General features: G+C 43.0%; 1 protein-coding gene and 1 long non-coding RNA gene across 3 annotated transcripts in view; one reads left to right on the top strand and one right to left on the bottom strand.

The window, feature by feature from the left end:
• The window catches only part of TBC1D16 (TBC1 domain family member 16), a 305823-nt gene that overhangs the window by 120992 nt on the left and 162974 nt on the right, over window positions 1–21857 (bottom strand). For both annotated transcript variants that reach the window (XM_040330437.1, XM_040330436.1), the window contains exon 5: window positions 14901–15054. In XM_040330437.1, the coding sequence (XP_040186371.1) occupies window positions 14901–15054 (154 nt within the window). The remainder of the gene's footprint in view (window positions 1–14900; window positions 15055–21857) is intronic.
• On the top strand, window positions 5470–11653 carry LOC120918722. The gene is made up of 2 exons (XR_005744467.1): window positions 5470–5772; window positions 10690–11653. It is a non-coding gene; the product is annotated as an uncharacterized LOC120918722 (long non-coding RNA).

The following is a 21857-nucleotide window of genomic DNA, read 5'->3' as shown; positions in this document are numbered from 1 at the left end:
TGGCGGCTTGGCTTGGAAGGTGGTCAAAAAAAAAAAAAATATGTTTTTTTTTTTGTGAGCTGGCGTCATCTGGTGGTGAGCCGTTGGTATTACAAGTTATTACCACCAGATGTGAGTTTGCGCCATCTGCTGGTGGCCGTTGGTATTACAAGTTAAGCATTACAAGTTAAACAGCAATTCTAATGTCATTTTTCAATGCCATATTCTTCCCTCTAATTAGAACCCCCAAACATTATATATATTTTTTATCCTAACACCCTAGAGAATAAAATGGCGATCGTTGCAATACTTTCGGTCACGCCGTATTTGCGCAGCGGTCTTACAAGCACACTTTTTTGGGAAAAAATTACACTTTTTTAATAAAAAAAATAAGACAACAGTAAAGTTATCCCCATTTTTTTTTTATATTATGAAAGATAATGTCACTCCGAGTAAATTCATACCCAACATGTCACGCTTCAAAATTGCGTCCGCTCGTGGAATGCCGACAAACTTTTACCCTTTAAAATCTTCATAGGCGACATTTAAAAAAAATCTACAGGTTGCATGTTATGAGTTACAGAGGAGTGGTTTGAACACCGTTTACATAAGCTCATCGGGACGGGGTGCGTTTTCTGGCTCCTAACTTTTTTTAGCTGGCTCCTAGATTCCAAGCAAATTTGTCAACCCCTGAGTTAGAGTCTACAAGCTATGGTGCCTATCATTGAAAATTGATAATTTCTAATTTCTTGAGACCCTAATAAGCCAGGACAATACAAACACCCACCAAATTACCCTTTTTTGGAAAGTGGACATTCCAAGGTATTTAGTAAGAGGCATGGTGAGTTTTTTTTAATTTGTAATTTTTTCCCACAATCCTTTGCAAAATTCCGATCCCCCCCAAAAAATTGTCATTGTCATAGGTTATTACAGAGGACTAACACAGTCAGGTGTTCTAGGGACACATAGCATGCACATACCAAGAATTACACCCCAAGATAAATTCTGCTAAGCAAAGTGTAATACGTGTGTGATAGATTATAATAATATGCCTATTTTTGAGTCAAGTTTAATTTTAGTTATTAGAACCACAGAAATGTCTTATCCTTTTTATATTATCTTAATTTCTTTATATATTTTTTATGAAGTTATATTGTTTTTTTATATTAATTATATGCAAGTGTGAAATATATGTATCACAACAAGTGTTTATTTTCCTTAAAGAGTTTATATCAGGAATGATATATGATAGTTTTTAAAGTTATGAATCCAGCATTATACATATGAAGGACAAAAGCTATTTGAAACCAAGAGCAGATGTCCCCCCCCCCATCCCCCTTCAACACACTCAGGGGAGCTTGTTTGAAAGGAAGCCATTGACTTTTGGATGGCTGAAGGAATTTTGTAACTAGAGCCGTTTATGCTAGACACAAACTTCTCCTCCTATTCTCTTTCCCTTTAAGTTTACATAGGGTTTGAGGAGAGAACCCTTGCAAAGTTGATCAAGAAACCCCTGTGCTTTAGTATCAAACAAAGGACTTGGACATGTGGTCACAGGAGGGGTGGGTGAGGGGAGGGATCGGTGGGTGTGTCTGTTTAATGTGAACCAATCAACTGTATGCCCTGTGATTTAATGAGGCTAATAAAACTGATGCCCGTCTGAAGCTCAGCCCTTTTCTCCACTCTAACAAGCAAGAGAGCTGTGTGTGTGTGTCTCTTCTTGTTACAAGAGTCTGGGCCAGCAAACCACTGCATGCTTCTCCTGTTTTGAGACAGGAAATCAATCTTTGACATGTGTTGAAGTCGACTCCCCCCCACCCCCATGAACAAATTGTATTTGTGGACACATGTTGGCTTTTGGATGGGCCATTCCTTCTGGGGATTTCCACGTAGGTGTTATTGTGGATCGAAGACAGCACGTAGACACTTCCCTCCAGAAGTTCCTCATTTGGCAGACTCGCCATCTCAACTCTTCTTAACTTCATATTGACATGCCTTTGAGGAAAGCCCTGTCTGTTTTTTTCTCCCGGTGCCACATGCTGGCATCTTCCTCCGGTGAAGGTTGCGGAACAGGGGCAGACTCGTGTAGAAGTTATCTACATACATGAGATAGCCTTTCTCCAGTAGGGGGTATACGAGGTCCCAAACAACTTTCTCGCTTGATCCTAAGTAGTCTGGGCAATTAAGTGGATGCAGCTGGGTGTCCATCCCTTTGTACGCTATGAAGGTATATGTGTACCCTGTGGCTCGGTCACATAATTTATACACATTCACCCCATAGCAGAGCCTTTTGCTGGGGATAAATTGCTCGATTCCCAGACTGCCACTAAATTTGACAAGTGACTCATCCACGCATATATGTTGGTCCAGGGTAAACAAATCTGGGGAAATTTTTCAGAAAATGATTTAGAAGTGGCCGAATTTTATAAAGCTTGTCATAATTTGGGTCATTACGGGGAGGGCACTGGGTATTGTCATTATAAACGTAGGAACCTCATTATCACAAGATATCCGTTTCTGGGCATTACCGCCTAGAAGATCGGCATGTGGTGGATGGGGTGGGTTGACCAATATGAACGCAATTAATTTTTTTTGGTGAGGATTTGATGAGCACTGATAACACGGTTACACTATAGACACTGTAGCACTGAAGACTGTGGTGGAAATTTGAAGATGTATTGTCATAATGGCACCCAGTCTTAGTACTTCCGCAGCCCGCTCTAAATAGAGCTGACTGGGGCAGTCTGAGGCTGGTTGAATCTCGTCTGGTAGTAGAAAATGTCTTGAGGTTGGAATGTGATGTTTGCGGCGTGGGCATATGTCCGCCGACGAGGGGCCCTCTGTGCATTTAGCACAGACGATCGTTGAGGAGGGGGTGCTCTCACTCCGCAAGCACACGAGTGGTTATGGACAGATGTGCGTTCTTATCTGGGTCTTGTCTGATCAGCATGGCTTGGGATTCGTAGCGTACGCCTGTAGATAGCCTCCATTCCACCTTAATAAGGGTATAATCTGGATATGCATTATTCTATGGAATGGTGCAGATTCAGGATTCTATCAGCGATTAATAGAAGAGCTTATGATCGTTTCTAGGGGCAGGGGGGCACTCCCTGACTCGGACATGCCCATAAGACTTTAGCAGCATTGTATGTATTTGTATTCATTGTATGTATTTCTATTCATTGTATTGTATTGCAGTGTTGTTGTATTATTTTGTTATTGTTATATTACTGTATTGAATCCCTGTTGGAAGGGCTTCCGTATATGGGCATCTGCTGGGTGGAGCTGACACCCTGTGAGCTCACTTCCTATGGAGGTGGTCACATGTTGTGACATCACTTCTTACTGAGTCTTTAATAAAACTGCCTGTGAGGGCGTCGGCAAACCAGTGATGACTGGGACGGTGACTTGAGAACAAGCTGGTGTGAGGTCTCTTGACTTGTATGAATGGCAGAGAATGAATGATAAGTGAATTTATTTAGCTTAAATATGGATTATTTCATTAAGATGAATTACAGAAAAGATATGTCTGTCTGTCTGCTCTGCAAACAGCCAGAAATTCTACGACAAGACGCTGATGACCACTGTGACACAGATGGGCACTGTGACATGGACCCTGATGGGCACCGTTTTGGGCACTGTATAAGATGGTGAATAGATAAAATCACTCAAGCTGCAGCACAGATCGCCCTCCTTCCTCACACGCAAGCTCTGCGTGAGGAGGGAGACCTGTCAATGAGAGATGATCTCATATGTTTACATTTGTGATCATTTCTCATTGGACATGCCAATCACACGGTAAATGACCACTGTGATAGGCCAGTTACTGCAATCTGTGATTGGCTGTGTGGACACAGGCATCACAAATTTTCCACAATGCGCACCCGTGGAGGCGCGCTAGGAGCATGCAAAGGGGAGCACTATAGCGCGGCGCAAGGTGGTTAAAGTTTCAGCTCCCCTATGTACCAATATATCAATAATGTATCCTTTTTTGCAAAGATAAAACAGCCTCTGATGAATTCTACACAAGTCTTACCTCGCTTTCTTCATAGCTGTTTAAACATACTGCTTGATTACTTCTGCCTTACTTCCTGGTCAGACTTTCGGTCATGACACAGAAAGGAATTTACCAGCTGATCATATTAGCACACACCCTGCATCATCTACCCTCAGCTGATCAACTGTACAGTCTTGCTCTGGTAACAGTGTGTTTTTATATATATATATATATATATATATATTATTGAAACAATTATTTTGTTACATACTTTCACCAGTGTCCCTGATCCCCGCCACACCAATTATATGATGATGCTGTACTGCACTAGTGACCGTATGTAAAAAAAAAAAAAGAACAAAATTGTTGGAAAATCTTAATTTTCTAAAAATCTTGACTAAAAATAACAACTTAAAAAAACTTGCTATGCCTCTTGCTAAATACATTGGACTGTCTACTTTCCAAAAAGGGGTAATTTGGGGTAATTTAGGGGGTATTAGTACTATTCTGGGTTTTCGGGCCAGAAGAAATGAGATAGGCCGTCAGTATCGGATTGATCAATTTTCAGATATACAGTATATACCATAGTTTGTAGACTCCACAACTTTCCTACAGGCTAAATAATAAACATTGATTTGGGTTACTTTCACCAAGGAAATGTAGCAGAATACAGTTTGGCCTAAATTTATGAGGAATAATTATTTGAAAAATAACCAAAACAAAAAGGACTTTTTTCCAAATTGTTGGTCTTTTTTGATTTAGCAAAAAAAAAAAAAAAACTGTGGTGATTAAAAACGACTAAAAGAAAGCTCTATTTGTGTGAAAAATAAATAAAAACAAGGTTAAAAAATGTCATATGGGTATAGCAATTGTCATTTAAAGTGTGACAGCGCTGAAAAGCTGAAAATTGGCCTGGGCAGAAAGAAGGTGCTTGGTATTGTAGTGGGTAAAGTGCACATGCAAATTAAAGCGACACGTTCGTGTTAAAGCTAGCCCCAAGACCGTGAGGTAGTCCTCCCGGCCTCTTGTCCCATCCCCGAAGTTACCAGTTTAAAATATCTGGGTGTACAAATCTCACCTAAGATCACAGATTATTGCTCCCTGAATGTGTACCCCTTGCTGTCACGTTTTCGGGATAAGATTAATACCTGGAATAACCTTAAAATGTCACTGGCAGGCAAGGCCAGCTTAATTAAAATTATTCTGATGCCCCAATTGGTATACTTTCTACATAACTCGCCAGTAGTAATACAGTAGTTGAAAGGCGGTTAGAGTTCCCCCATATGTATTGATAGGCTAATAGTTCCCCTGTACTAATAATGCATTATAAGGCTTGTTAGAGTTCCCCCTTAGTGATAAATGCGTGATGTTTATGTACCCTTTTGTCTAGAGCTTTTAGGACAAGTTACATAGAAACAACCTTGCCATTTTGTTATTATGTTCTAGATGAAGAATGAAAAACATTAAGATTAGCTGCAGTAGAAAATAGATAAACAGGGCACAAAGATGGTATTGCTGTATTCTATGCACGTAGTATAATTGTGACGAATATTACTTGTATAACCTAATTACTTTTATATGATTGGCTGGGACTAGAGCGTCCCTTGCTTGTATGATTTTCTTATATACAAGTACGCAGGAGAAATAAAGCTAGTCTTGAACAAACCATGAGTGCGTGTGTTTCTGACTGGCAATGCATTGCGGACTTTCCATACATTCAGAATATCCTTAAACCCGGGTCTAGTTGAACTAGCAGCCTAACAGATGGTGGCAGCGGTGGGATGGTCGTCTTGCAGGTAGGTGAAGATCTTTGTAAAGATTTTATTTGCAAAGAATATTCACTTACTCTGTCAGCGATTGATCGCACTCATATTTTAATTTAAAAATATTTTTTTTAATTTTATGCTCAGGGGACGCTAGGTTGGCCTTCCCTGTAGTAGGTGTTAGGGTTGTGTAGATTAGAGATATTTTTCCCGCTTGGATGGCCGGAATAAAGGTAAGAGATATTGTCCCGCTAGGTTGGCCGGACTTACTTTAAGATAGATATTGTCCCGCTAGGTTGGCCGGACTTAGTTTAAGATAGATATTGTCCCGCTAGGTTGGCTGGACTTAGTTTAAGATAGATATTGTCCCGCTAGGTTGGCCGGACTAGAGTAGGGAGTGAGAGCGCTATTGTTGTCTCCCACAAAAGGACGGATGTATGGAAACTCTAAGGAGTTATATAATCGCGATTTCTTTCTTGATTCGCCATTTTTATATGTTTTTAAATGTTGTTATATGATTGAAAGTATATACATGTATATATGACATCTAAATGTGATTACTGCTTAACTGGTTTATTGTTTATATGTTTTTATATCCCTAGGTCCTAGGTGGCCATTAAGAGAAACTTAAATTTAAAGGTGTATACATAATACATATCTCAGTTTGCTTTTGCTTATTTTTTCTATCGCATAGAGGGATAAGTATAATCTGGTATAGAGGTATAAGAATATTATTGGTGCCTGGTAAGTGCACAGACTGTGAGTGGACTGTTTCGTTATTTCAGTAATCAGACATATTTTAGAGTATAAGAACGTTATTAATGTCTCATAGATGTTCTGAATGTGTTCTGAATGTGTTGTGGGTGTACTGTTTTGTTATTACAGAAGTCACACATATTTAATATCAAGTGTGCAGGGTGGGTATCATTCAAGGATCAGTAAGGATCCCTTATTTCGGTTCCCCCATAGCAGAAAGGGATATCCTTGGAGTAGTGAGTATGAATCGGGATCGTTAAGGGGGGCAGCAGGGGGGGGGTCAGACTTACAAGTTACACCCCCTGCTGCATCTTAAAGGTACAGAATCTAGACAGTTTCAATAAACTGTCTAGTAAAAGATGATTTAAGGGACAACCTGGTCAGGGACAAGTCTACCCTAGAAGGGGCTAAATTGCGACCATCTGTATAACTTTGTTGGTCATAGACTGTGTCCCATATATATACAAGAATATATACGGTGCTTTGGAAGCACATAGTAAAAGACCCTGGGTTTAAAAAAAGTTTTAAGAAAGTTTTAATTAAGTGATTAAAGATATTATAAGTAGAAATATAGGATCGGTAGAGGTTGTTTATTTAAGGAAGTAAGAACCTTCCTCCCCGCAGCCATAGCCTGCAGATAGAAAACTGGGCACGGTTCAAAAATGTATGGATACATGAAGCGGGTCTGAGACCGATCCGTTTTATGTAGGATATGTAATTTTTGTTAGACCTCAACAGTTTAAGTAGTGGGAATAACTATGGGTGAGGGAGAGAAATATTTGCGTGACAAATATAAAATAATCTGTTTGTTTGTAAGGGTGATATTGAATTAAAGTGAACAAAGTGATTGTTTGTGATTATGTGAGGGTACATGAAAGTCTTGTACCTCCATGAACAAAGGTGTTCTATGAGTAAATGTGAAAAATTAGGAATGCTGATAGTTAGGGTCAATGGTAACCCCAGACCAAAAAAGATGTGAACCCCGCTTTTAACAGAAGAAGAAGCGGCCGCGGTGGCAAATGGTTATTGTCATAATTTTGTTATGAGCGGTTAATAATTAATCAGTGTCTGGGGTCCATTGGCTAATACAGAAACAAAGCATTTGAAAAATGTTAAGCGTGAGTAAAGTTCCGCAGAAGTTCCTCAGGGTTCTCTGTGATGAAAATCGCCCCTCCTTCCGTACTTGTGAAGGAAAAAAGGAGTTTGGAACGAATTAAAAAATATTCTGTGTGACCGGGTTGGTTGAGCAGGCCAGAATATTAAAAGGAACTTGTGCATTTATTATTTGTATTGTTTATATTGTATATGTATGTAGAGTTCTGGGTTTTTATGGAAGGAGATAGGTTGAAAATAGCAAAGCACTGGTTTGAACATGGGTTCAGGGTCAGAGCAGAAGAATTCTGTCTTCAGACCCAACCTAAGAAGGATGCCAAGTTTCTGGCAAAATTTCCCTAGTACACAGGTGCAAGCCACAACCCATATAGAATTTTTATCCACACGACCCACGTTCCACTTAAAGGGCCAGCAGTTGTTTTACTTCGGCAGGTAAATCAATCAAGCAATAAGTTAGATTGATTGTCTGTTTTCAGCTTTCCAGGTTCTTGCTGAGGTAGCCATCCTAGATTTTGAGACCCACTGTAAGCCCATGGAACACGCCCATTAACCCTGTCAGAAAAGCCAATGGGGAACTGGAGGTTAGTACAGGATCTCAGGACAGTGAACAAGGGCATTCAGCCACTACCCCCCTTAGTGGCTGATATTACTTCCATTTTTGTTTCCATACCACCGGGGTCCTCCTATTATACCGTGATTGATTTGTCAAACGCGTTTTTTTAGTGTACCAGTACAGACGGAGGCACAGGACTTATTTGCATTTGCCTGGGGGCAGGGCCAGTTAACTTGGACCCGCTTGCCACAAGGCTTTATTGACAGTCCAGCAGCGTACGCTATGGTCTTGAACCAATCCTTGACTGACTGGACAGCTCTAGAAGGATCCACCCTGCTCCAGTATGTAGATGACTTGCTGCTGTGCTCTGAAAATCTAGAGAATTGTGCCGTGGACTCAGAGCACCTATTAACTCACCTCGCTTCAAACGGTCATTTGGCGTCTCGAAAAAAGATCCAATGGTGCAAAGTTGAGGTTGAGTACCTGGGGTGTAGAATCCGGGGTCAACGCCTGGTGTCACCAGCTCGAGTCAATGCCATCTCTTGCCTGAGCCCTCCAAAAGGAAAAAGCAGCCCTCCTCTCATTTTTGGGCTCAATCATCTAATGCAGGCAGTGGATCCCAGACTGTTCATACTTCAACTCCCTGCTACGACCAGCTACTTTGCTTGACTCTCCTAAACAAATTGATTGGACAGAGTAAAGGCTACAGGCCTTCACCTCCCTGACTCAGTCCCTACTTCGTACACCTGCCCTGGGTTTTATTAATCACGGGAAGCATTTTTCATTGTACACAATAGTGCGGGGAGACACGTTCGCTGCAGTCCTGGCACAGCCCCATGGTCACTCTCTCAGACCAGTAGCATACCTTGGGAAGAAAATTCCACTACAAGTCACCGGGATGCCAGCATGTTTACAAACTTTGGCGGCCTGCGCTATGGCAGTAAAATAAGCTTCAAAGCTCACCTTAGGGTACCCAATTACACTGTACACGACACATTCTGTAGTACACCTTATGCAAAGCATAACACCACAACACATGTCAGCCCAAAGAGCAAGCGGTTACGAAATCATTCTCCTCAATACTCAAAACTTAAACATAAAATCCTGTTCAGAAACCTCCCCACAGGTCCGTCACCTTCACTCGTTGTTGAATTTAACTTCACCAAAGTTCACCACAGTTGGTATTAATATACCACTTCTTGTTTACCTGCTACCAAAGGTGTTACCAAGGGTTGAACCTCCCTTCCGGAAATATGAGAGATATATCCGGGTGCACAAGTGAAGGTATCTGAATAGTACTGTGGTTGTAGCACCCAGATTTGGCCTCCTCGTTGTGTTTGTATGCAGGGGACAATTGTAGGACTATGGTAGGTGTCCTCACCAAAAAAAAACATGGTGAAGAGCTTTGCCCTGTGGGGTCTTTTTTCCAAGAGTGGTTCAGGTTCAGGGCATACCTCCTGAGCGATGGTGGTAGGGGACGGCAACATCATTTACGCTGGGCGGGCCAACTATAATAAAAATATTCACGCCCATGTCTGCTCAAAGTTTGGGCGGATATGGAGTTATTCCAAAGGCTAGGATTTTCAATGCCTTTTTGGGATTAAGCAGGAGAACAGGGTGAGGTAGTGTCACAGCATGACTATATACACATTGCTCAATGGGACATTTGTCCCAGGTCACTTATGACTTCCACTGATTTTCCTGATATACACAAGGGTTTTTTTGTAGATTCTGCTGTTTTTAGAGTACATTGCAGAATCAGCTACTAGAAAATGCCAGTACTAAACACTATAGTACAATAGCACTGCTAGATCATTCATTATTAGATCTCCAGACACATGAAAGATTTGGAAGTTTGGGCGGGGACTGGCTCGGAAAATACATTAAAATACTTTTCCTCGAAGAGGGGAAGCTAGTCCCCGCAGCTAGCCAATGCACCCCCGCAGCTAGTGCATCTTTGTTTATGGTCATAGAGGTTGGCAGAACACATGTGAAATTTTACTGAAGGATTTCTTCAATCATCACATCACATGCAAACATACCACACAAGGTGAAACATGAACACCTCCCATATCCTACTACACCTTTCACTCATCTGCAAATAGATTTCACCCACATGCCAAAGAAAGGGACAGAGCAAGAATACCTTTTGGTCATCGTGGATGTATTCTCACGATGGGTGGAAGCATTCAAAACCACAAGAGAAGACACATAGACAGTAGTGCGCATACTCACGCACATACTAGGTGGGGCTGTCCATTGAATATAGGAAAGCCACGCAAGGAACTTTAGAAGACTGGTTGGTACACTTACCCTCGATACTATACCAAATCAGGAACACCCCTAGTTCAAGAAATGAACTTTAATGAGAAAGCCCATTCAGAAGGAGAAATGGTACAGAGAGGATTGGAACCCTAGGCAGGATCCTAACTTATATTCTTTACAGGAAAAGTACGTGAAAGATCTGGTAAGTACACTTAGTGAAAATTATGAAGCAATGGCTGTCACCTTTCCTCCTCTTTCCACAGATCCGATCCACCGGGTCATACCGGGAGACAAAGTCCTAATAGAACAACTCGCAGTGAGAAGACATATAGGCCCCGTTTACACCAGCCCACACAAAGTAGAAAAAGGTCTCCAGAACGGCTGTACTTACTTCCCAGGGACCACAATGGATCCGTGCATCCCTGATAAAGACAACCCCCTTTTTTCCCCCTTCCAACTTCAGAGGCACCAACAGAAGAGCAGAAAAGGAGGGACCAACAAGCCACACAACTGGAGGACTGAATCCAAGGATTGGAACAGGTCACAGTGCAACTACCTTGAACATTGTCAAAGACTGACCCCCAATTTGCTCCCCCATTTCGGTCCCAGACCACGTCAAACTCCATATTGGCCCAAATTGCAGAATATTTTTCTTTGTCACGGATTGTTACATGTTGTGTTCTCCTTATTGCAACCCCAGAAAAATGATATTGATTTGCGCTTTTGTTATATATCTGATTGCTAAAATTACCCTTTGCGCTATTGGAAGATTGACAAAACCCTGTGCGAAAAGGGGTGAGAGTGTCAGCATGGCGCTGTTGACCATAGAGCAGAAATGGTATAATGAGTGATTGCGTCGGCTCTAGAGTTAGAGTTAGAGTTCCCCCATATGTATTGATAGGCTAATAGTTCCCCTGTACTAATAATGCATTATAAGGCTTGTTAGAGTTCCCCCTTAGTGATAAATGCGTGATGTTTATGTACCCTTTTGTCTAGAGCTTTTAGGACAAGTTACATAGAAACAACCTTGCCATTTTGTTATTATGTTCTAGATGAAGAATGAAAAAGATGGTATTGCTGTATTCTATGCACGTAGTATAATTGTGACGAATATTACTTGTATAACCTAATTACTTTTATATGATTGGCTGGGACTAGAGCGTCCCTTGCTTGTATGATTTTCTTATATACAAGTACGCAGGAGAAATAAAGCTAGTCTTGAACAAACCATGAGTGCGTGTGTTTCTGACTGGCAATGCATTGCGGACTTTCCATACATTCAGAATATCCTTAAACCTGGGTCTAGTTGAACTAGCAGCCTAACAGTAGTAATACACTTAAAGATTTTCAGAGTGGTAAACACCCTTTTCCGGCAGCTGCTGTGGAATGTTAAGGCCCCTAGGATTAAGCTGGAACAGCTACAACATTCTAAGGATAGTGGAGGGTTGGCAGTCCCCAACCCTTGGCTGTACTATATTGCTGCCCAGCTGCAACATTTGGTGGGCTCTATTTCCCTGGGATCCGGTGGGCTCGGTGGCAAGGCTAATGCTGTTTGCGTCAGGAGCCAAGACCATCCCGCTGGGACTGGAGGCGCAAATGTTCCTGAAGTCCAATAAACAGACTCAAATGCTAGCGCTAATCCAAATAATATGGAACAAGGACAGGCAACTCTAGGGGGTGCGGAGGTTCACAGACTTTAGAGCAATATGGGGTAATTGCTCATACGTGGAGCTGGCTAAGTTGCGGCAGGGGCCCCGTTGGCGCCCCCATGGTGTTACTATGTTATGCCACGTATTTACTGATGGTAAGCTGGTATCCTTCCCAGAACTACAAGCTAAATTCAATCTACCTGCCACTATGCGATACTCGTACTTTCAGCTCCGGCATGCCATTGCTGCGCAGGGTGATGCGGGAGAGTGGACGCTGTCACCCACTCCTGTATTCCATGTACTGCAGTCCACCACTGAGACCAAGGGGATTTTTTCCCAATGCTACCAAATGCTGCTCTCTGGATACTTGCGTGCTTACCCCTGTAAGACGGTGTCTTTGTGGGTGAGAGACCTCGGTCAAATTACGGGAGGAATTGATCAGGGTGGCATTCTCTAGAGCAGGGGTGGGCAATTATTTTTTCAAAAGGGGCCACATGAGAAACTGAAAATATTTTGGAGGGCCGGGCCAAAAGGCTAAACTCAATACTGCATAAAATCAATTGTATTTCTTTATAAAAAGCAGTAAATATCATTGGACAACTGGTACGAGTACTTGTTATAGACATGGCACAGGAGGGGGACAGAGGCTGGGGACATGGCACAGGAGGGGGACAGAGGCTGGGGACATGGCACAGGAGGGGGACAGAGGATGGAGACATGGCACAGGAGGGGGACAGAGGCTGGGGACATGGCACAGGAGGGAGACAGAGGCTGGGGACATGGCACAGGAGGGGGACAGAGGCTGGGGACATGACACAGGAGGGGGACAGAGGCTGGGGACATGACACAGGAGGGGGACAGAGGCTGGGGACATGACATAGGAGGGGGACAGAGGCTGGGGACATGACACAGGAGGGGGAGAGAGGCTGGGGACATGACACAGGAGGGGGACAGAGGCTGGGGACATGACACAGGAGGGGGACAGAGGCTGGGGACATGACACAGGAGGGGGACAGAGGCTGGGGACATGACACAGGAGGGGGACAGACGCTGGGGACATGACACAGGAGGGGGACAGAGGCTGGGGACATGACACAGGAGGGGGACAGAGGCTGGGGACATGACACAGGAGGGGGACAGACGCTGGGGACATGACACAGGAGGGGGACAGACGCTGGGGACATGATACAGGAGGGGGACAGACGCTGGGGACATGACACAGGAGGGGGACAGACGCTGGGGACATGGCACAGGAGGGGGACAGACGCTGGGGACATGACACAGGAGGGGGACAGACGCTGGGGACATGACACAGGAGGGGGACAGAGGCTAGGGACATGGCACAGAGGCTGCAAATAAATTATCATATCACTTCTTCACATCATCAGTATGCTGTGTCTTCCTCCTGTGCCCCTTTCACCTCTCCACAGATCTGACCTGTGGAGAGGTGAAAGGGGCACAGGAGGAGGACACAGCATACTGATGATGTCTAGGTAGAATAGCACTTCACACTCTGCTGCTGGACTGAGGAGGACTCATCAGACAAGGGCAGGCAGCAGGCGTCGCGAGGAGTCCTACTCCAACGAAGAGAGTGGAGACCAGGGTCCACTCCAGGTCCGGGCACCAGCATGTCGGCTGGCCGACTGCTACAGTCAGTCAGTCGGGCGGGCAGAGCAGGCAGGCAGGCGCACTGGTCGGTCTCCGTCTGCCTTCACTCAGTCCACTCCGTCACAGTGGGGGTGCGTCTGCAGTGTGTCCACTACATCTGCTGCTGTGTGCTATCCCGCCGGTGCCGCTCTCCACAGAGTCCACACATTCTACGATGTTCCTCAGTTTCCCCGCGCTGCTCTTTTGAATAGGCTGGCAGCAGTGTTGTTAGTGCGAAAATGTGCTTTGATAATTGGCTGCGCGGCGGGTGGTGGTGGGCTGGGCGGTCAGAGAGGGCGAGGCTATGCATAATGTAGGAGGACTAGACGCTGCCTGCGCTGCGGCTCACATTCGGATCTTTTTACGGGCACATTTCCCTTATTACGGACTTTTACGAACAGGGAAAAAGTGCCTTTTATTTACGTACTGTCCGTAATTCTACGGACGGTTGGCAACACTGCCCGGGGGCCGGATTAAAAGGTCCGCCGGGCCGTAGTTTGCCCAGGTCTGCTCTAGAGCGTTGTTTCAGGCTAGGAAAGTTATTTTAACGGGATGGAAGTCCACCTCACCACCCACTTGCTCCTCCTGGATAACCCACATGGGGAACACCCTTATTATGGAAAAATATATTTACCAGCACAGGGGATGCTCGGGCAGGTTTGAACGTATATGGTCACGTTGGTTGGATACACCTGGTCTTAGCCCTAAAGAATTTGCGATGTCCAGAATTCTGCAATGTCCATAGGGGGGAATGTGTACCGTATTTCTACCATGAGTAATTTGTTTAGTGTTGGTGGGGGGATGGAGTGGTGTCTTGCAGATGCTTGGAGTATGTGGTTCTGTAGTACGTGTGCGGCTACTAAGTTTGGGTATATGATGTTTGTTGAAAAGCTAATTTCTGTGCTTGTACATTGGAAGTTGTTGGATAATTTTACCTGTTCAATAAAAACCTTTTTGATTAAAAAAAAAAAAAAAAAACTAGTTTTTTTACATTTTTTACATTCGCTTTGCTCCTCCACCATACCATTTGGTCACCAGAAACATGGTGAGGAAGCCCTGTGTATGCTCCAAACTTGAGTATATGAGCGCCAACTGCCAAGCAACAGGGTTTGTAATGTGGGGGCTGGAATTACACCTCCCCCTTTCTTGGTCACACTTACATTTATACATTTTCATACCTGCTTCTTATCCTTCAGCTGTGTCTCCTGGCAGTACTTCCACTTTTGGAACACTTCGGATAATTTTCCCAGTCCTCCATGATGGAAATGAAAAACTTTGTACTGACTTTCTCTGCTGGCGATCACCAACTGTCCACTGGTACAAGCTTCATCGCTGAAATAGACACAATTATTTAGTATGCAAGTATGTGAGCATATGAAATCACTTTACTTTGAAGGGCAATTTGCATCTATGTCCCCTGTGGAAAGACCCCACCTCATTTTCTGTATGGTTATCAGACAGAATGATAGGAAAAATATCTCCAGCATAGACACAAACAGCGGTAAAACCTTGACTTGGGGTTCTACCTTGTCCTAATCTGTGGAAAATGTCTTGCCTGGAGTTCTACTGTAACCACAATTGCATATGGCATTTCACATATTCTCATTGGACACGTTTTTGAAATGTCAAGGTAACTTATGAAAAAAGCATCTGAACCATATTTTCGTTTTTTTTAACCTCAACCAAATGCTTTCTGTAACTGTTGGCTGGTTTTGGATCAAAAGGCACATCTTTTCATTGGGAATGAGGTAGGACTGCAGCCAACGATTATAGTTCCACTTAATCGGATAATAACTTTAAATACGGTGTATAATTTAGTTAATATTTAACAATAAATAGCTTTTTTTTTAAACGTTACATATCTATATGCAGTGGTATCTGGTTAGGTAGCAAAATCTCTAACCCACTCTGAGAATAACAGACAGAGGAGATAAACGCTATATATTACTAGAGGTTGAATTTGGTAAATATCAGACTCTGAGAGCAAATTTTTTATTTAACCACACAAGGACAGAGCCTCTTTCTGAGATTTGTTTTTTACAGGTTAAAAACATTTTTTTTGCGAGAAAATTACTTAGGACCCCCTAACATTAGAATAATATATATATATATATATATATATATATATATATATATATTGTAAGGTTGGGGGTTGTTAGCTCAAGTGGGATATGCGATTTTTAAGCGATTCACTCCAGCCAGGAACTATGTTTAAGGGCATGGTAGCCCATTTTTATTAAAAAGGCAAAAATAAGTCCAAACAAACGTTTTCCCACGCAGGGGTTCTTCTCCATGGAATACACAACAGAAAAATGCTAGCGCACCTGTCTCTCTGTAGTAGTACTTCTGCTCGTTGTCCTGGTCACCCAGACCAGCAGACTCCTCAACACAGACCGCTTCCCTTCAGCGTCTACAGCTCTGCCTCTTGCAGTCACCGTTCTGGCTGTCTCCTACAGCCTCTCTGATTCCTGGAGACCTCCTGTCTCTTCCAGGAGCTGTCTCCAACTGGGAGCCATGAGGTCTTCCCACACACTCATTATAAAGGGCTGTGCTCACCTGAGCACACACACCCTGCTGGTAATGAACATAGCCTGGAGAAAGCTGCAAAAGCAGTCTTCTCCAGTCCACAGCTATGCTCTGTAGTTTTGCACATCTCAAGTGTGCATACCCTGGGTCCATTTTACCGTCACAGTAGCTCCTACTGTTACAATATATATATATATATATATATATATATATATATATATATATATATATATATATATATATATATATATATATATATATATATATATATATATATATATATAGAGAGAGAGAGAATAAAATAGTGTCCGTTGCAATACTTTTTGTCACACCGTATTTGCACAGTGGTCTTACAAGGGCACTTTTTTGGAAGAAAAAAAATAAATTTTTTGAATAAAAAAAAATAAAAAACAGTAAAGTTAGCCCAATTTTCTTTTATAGTGTGAAAGATAATGTTACGCAGAGTAAATTGATGCCCAACATGTAAAGCTTCAAAGTTGCACCTGCTTGTGAAATGGCAACAAACTTTTACTCTTAAAAATCTCCATAGGCGACGTTTTGAGTTAGAGAGGAAGTCAAGGGCTCCTGGCCAGTTTTTGCGATTCGGCACTGCGTCGCTTTAACTAACAATTGCGCGGTCGTGCAAAATTGGCATCCTTTTTTTCCCACAAATAGAGATTTCTTTTGGTGGTATTTGATTGAAAAATAGAGCAACAATTTTTAAAAAAAAAAATCAATATTTTTTACTTTTTGCTATAATAAATATCCCCAAAAAATATATAAAAAAAAATGTTTTCCCTCAGTTTAGGCAGATATGTATTCTTGATTGATTTGCGCAAAAGTTATAGCGTTTTCAAAATAGGGGATAGTTTTATGGCATTTTTATTAATATTTTTTTTTACTACTAATGGTGGCGATCAGCGATTTTTTCTGTGACTGCGACATTATGGCGGACACATTGGACAATTTTGATACATTTTTGGGACCATTGTAATTTTCACAGCGAAAAGTGCTATAAAAATGCACGGATTACGGTGAAAATTATAATTGCAGTTTAGGAGTTAACCACTAGGGGGCGCTGTAGGGGTTAAGTGTGACCTCATGTGTTTCTTACTGTAGGGGGGCGGGGCTGGACTTGTGACGTCAGTGATCGTCTTTCCCTATATCAGGGAACAGACGATCACTGACAATGCCACAATAAAGAACGGGGAAGGTGTTTACACACACCTCTCCCTGTTCTTCAGCTCCTGTGACCGATCGTGGGACACCGGCGGCGATCAGGTCCGCGGGTCCCGCGGGCGTGGTCATGGAGCGCGACCCACGGCTGGGCCCTTAAAGGCGACGTACTTGTACGTGTCTGTGCCCAGCCGTACCATTCTGCCGACGTATATAGTCGGTAGGGGGTCCTTAAGCGGTTAAAAAAACATTCCTTGTTATAGAAAAAAAGCACGACAAGATATCATATTTATACTAAAGTGCAATAAAACAATTAAGAAAAATGTAATGTCATTAAAAAAAAAAGTCCCTTTAAGAGCTGTGGGCGGAAGCGACGTTTTGATGTCGCTTACGCTCTGTAATGATATGGAGACGGATGGGGGCCATCTTCCTCTCACTCATCTCCATGTCACACAAGGGAACAGACCGGCTGAGGGCACCAAAGAGTGGCGGGAGGCCCACTCCCGCCGCTGATAAAAGTGATTTTGCAGCAAATCTGCCACAGAGACCACTTGAAGCGGACCACCAGCTCTTGAAGAGGATACCAGGGTTATGGTAGCTAGCTGCTACCATAGCAACGGTATTCTTTTTCATAGTAGCGACGTAAAACAATGGCAGTAAGTGGTTAAAAAAAAAATGAATTAAAGACTGTTTTGCAGATTTTCAAACAGAACTGTAATATATTATTTATGACAAACTCCCTTGTCATAGGTAGGTGGCTTGATAAAAACTTACTGCGCCTGCTGCCACTTATGTTGGCCATACAAAAACAATGTCTTCCTTCAAAAAAACGTTTGTGGGGTCAAATCGACCTTTGTTTTCTACCACAGTGGTGGGAAAATTTAAAGGAGCAGAATAGAAAACTTCTTGATCACAGGAATTTTCAGGCAGTGTGTGTGGTTTTCTTTCAAAAAGTAGATTCATTTAAATATTTTTTTTTTTTTTAACCACTTACAGACCGGAAGATTTTCCCCCTTAATGACCATTTTTTCTGGTACGGCACTGCATCACTTTAACTGACAATTGTGTCGAGCTACGCTGTACCCAAACAATTTATGTCCTTTTATCCCACAAATAGAGCTTTCTTTTGATTGTATTTGATCACCACTACAGTTTTTATTTTATGCGCGATAAAAAAAAAAAAAGAGAATTTTGAAAAAAATTATATATTTTTCGCTTCTTGCTATAATCAATACCCCACCCACCAATAAAAAAAAATGTAAATTAAAATAAAAACTTCTCAATCAGTTTAGGTCAATATGTATATATAAAAAATAAAAAAATCACAATAAGCATACATTGAGTGAGTGAGTAAATAACTTGTATAGCGCTACACATGCGAAATAAAATCGCCTCAAGGCGCTTATTCCATCCGTTGTCTTCCTTATCCTTCAGAAGAGGTGGGTCTTCAGCTTTTTCCTGAAGGCCGGATGGTTTTCTTCCATGCGGATGTCCGTTGGTAGAGCGTTCCATTGCCGTGGTCCTTGGACTGCAAATCTTCGTTCTCCCTTTGATTTGTAATTGGACTTGGGGATGTAGAGGAGGTTTTGGTTTGATGATCGGAGAGTGCGATGGGGGGTGTAGTGTTTTATTTTCTCGCATAAGTATTGAGGAGCCTTGCCTTGTGTGCATTTGTGGGTGAGGCAAAGGGTCTTGAATGTGACCCAATCCTTTACTGTTAGCCAATGAAGGGCCCTCAGGGATGGGGTGATGGATTCCCAGGGTTTCTTTCCTGTTACCAAACTGGCTGCTGTGTTCTGAACGACTTGTAGGCGCAAGATGTGGTATTTTGGTAGTCCTAGGTAGAGGGAGTTTACATAGTCGAGTCTAGAATTGATGATTGTACCGACTACTACAGCTGTAAACTCTTCTGGGATGAAGGGGATGAGTCTACATAGTAGGCGGAGAAGGTAATGGGATCCGCTGACTACTGATCCTATTTGCACATCCATCGACATCTCTGAGTCAAAGGTTACTCCCAGGCTTTTGATCTTGGTACTTGGGGCGATGATCTGTCCCAGGATGGTGGGTGGTGTCCATGAGGTCCTCGCTGTAGTCTTTCGGTTTGCGTGGAGGAGAAGTAGTTCCGTTTTGGATCCGTTGAGTTTGAGGGAGCTCTTAGTCATCCAGGCATTGATTGGTTTGCGCAAAAGTTATAGCATCTACAAAATAGGGGATAGATTTATGGCATTTTATTGTCTTTTTTTCTAGTAATGGCGGTGGTAAGCGATTTTTAGCAGGACTGCGACATTGCAGCGGACAGATCGGACACTTTTTTAGGACCACTGACATTGGTGCTATAAAAATTCACAGATTACTGTATAAATTACACCAGCAGGGAAGGGGTTAACACTAGGGGGCAATAAAGGGGTTAAACATGTTCCCTGGGAGGTGCTTCTAACTGTGGAACTGACTGGAGGAGAGAGATCGCTGTTCCTAATCACCAAGAACAGACAATCGCTCTGTACTCCCCTGACAGAATGTGGATCTGTTTGTTTACATTGACAGATCCCCGTTCTGCCTCACTGTGGAGCAATCGTAAGTAGCCAGTGTAAATAGCAGTTGCTGGCCACCCGCATCAGCTCCCCTGCCATGCAGCAGGCATGTGCCCGCTATAGCCTTTAAAAGGAACTGATGTACAACTACAACGGCTTGCGGAAACAAGCCGACCTGCCACCGTATAATGACGGCCGCAGGTCGGCAAGTGGTTAAATAACAAACATGTCATACTTACCTGTGCTGTGCAAGGGTCTTGCACAGAGCGGCCCCGATCCTCCTCTTCTGAGGTCGCTCAGCTATGCTCCTGGCTCCTTTTCTCGAGTGCCCCCAAGGAGAGCCGCATTCCATGGGGGCCCTTGTGCGGGCGCATGCTCCCGAGTCCTGCTGCTGCGTTTATTGACACAGACAGCAGGACTCAGCCCCGCCCTCTGGCTTTGGTGTCAATGGATTTGATTGACAGCAGCGGGAGCCAATGGTTCCTGCTGCTATCAATCTATCCAATGAGGACCCAAGACGCTCCAGGGAGGTGTGAATCAGCTCCATAGAGAGGCGATCACAGTCTCCTAACATGCAAATTGGATGCTAGCATTCAATTTGCAATAGTGTGAACCCAGCCTGGATGTTAAAAGCAAGTGACATTTTCAAAACAACATTCTTTCATTTAGTGTATGTACAAAGATTTTTAGTATGAATATTTTCACCCAAAAATCGATACGTGTATGGCCAGCATAAGTTTCGGTTCACACCTATGCAGTTTGCTTTGATCCATTTCTGCAGTGCTTTTCGGCACGATTTTGCAGCGTTTTGCATTTCTTATGCTTTTTTGTTGGACAATTTGTTGTTGGGCAGATTAAAAAACGCAAATCGTGGCAAAAATGCACTACATGCTTTTCTGCAGCATCTCCATTGAAGTCTATAGAACCAAAAAAGCACAATTTTGCGTTGATAAAAGTCCTTGACCCTTGACGCAGTGGCTGAAAAAAACTTAGATGTGAACAGGCCCCATAGGAAACCATGTTAAATGAACTGTAGCAAGTTTCTGAAAAAGCACCAAAAAATGCATAGGTGTGAACCAGGCCCAAGACGTTTATTAGCAGCAGCATGCATTTTTTTGTATCACCTGTCATAATGGGGTTAAAAAAAAAAAATCTGCTGTACACACGTCAACATTTTTTTATAAATAAATAAAAAGGTCCAGCTTTTGTGTTGTTGGTGCATAGAAAAGAGATTTTTAATACAGCTTACCTGTAAAATCTTTTTCTTGGAGTACATCACGGGACACAGAGCGGCATATTCATTACTATATGGGTTATATGGAGTACCTTCAGGTGATGGACACTGGCAATCTCAAAAACAGGAAGTGCCCCTCCCTATATAACCCCCTCCCATAGGAGGAGTACCTCAGTTTTGTAGCAAGCAGTATGCCTCCCAAAATGGTCCCCAAAAGAGGGGTGGGAGCTCTGTGTCCCGTGATGTACTCCAAGAAAAAGATTTTACAGGTAAGCTGTATTAAAAATCTCTTTTTCTTTATCGTACATCACGGGACACAGAGCGGCATATTCATTACTATATGGGATGTCCCAAAGCAATGCTTACAATGAGGGGAGGGAGAACATCTTCCTAAGACAAAAGGATTTAATTTAGAGATATACTCAAATCATAATAAATCCAACTTAGTTGAGAAAAAATAAATTTTTAAATTTAACTCAAAAGGGAGCCCCCCGAGGGGCGTGGCTTGGACATGGCCGAGTGAGGCAGCAGACTTCCAGAGCTCCTCACACACCGACGCTACTTCAGCACAATCCGGCGGTTCCGCGGCACAAAATTGGCAGCCAAAGGCATGTCCCAGAACCGGAGAGCCTCCTCCAGGACCAGGACAGTCTCGCAGCCCGGAT

Source organism: Rana temporaria, chromosome 12, assembly GCF_905171775.1.
Source record: "Rana temporaria chromosome 12, aRanTem1.1, whole genome shotgun sequence".
In the NCBI taxonomy this organism is placed as follows: domain Eukaryota; kingdom Metazoa; phylum Chordata; class Amphibia; order Anura; family Ranidae; genus Rana; species Rana temporaria.
Note: the sequence above shows the minus strand (reverse complement) of the source record. Positions and strands in the feature narration are given on the sequence as shown.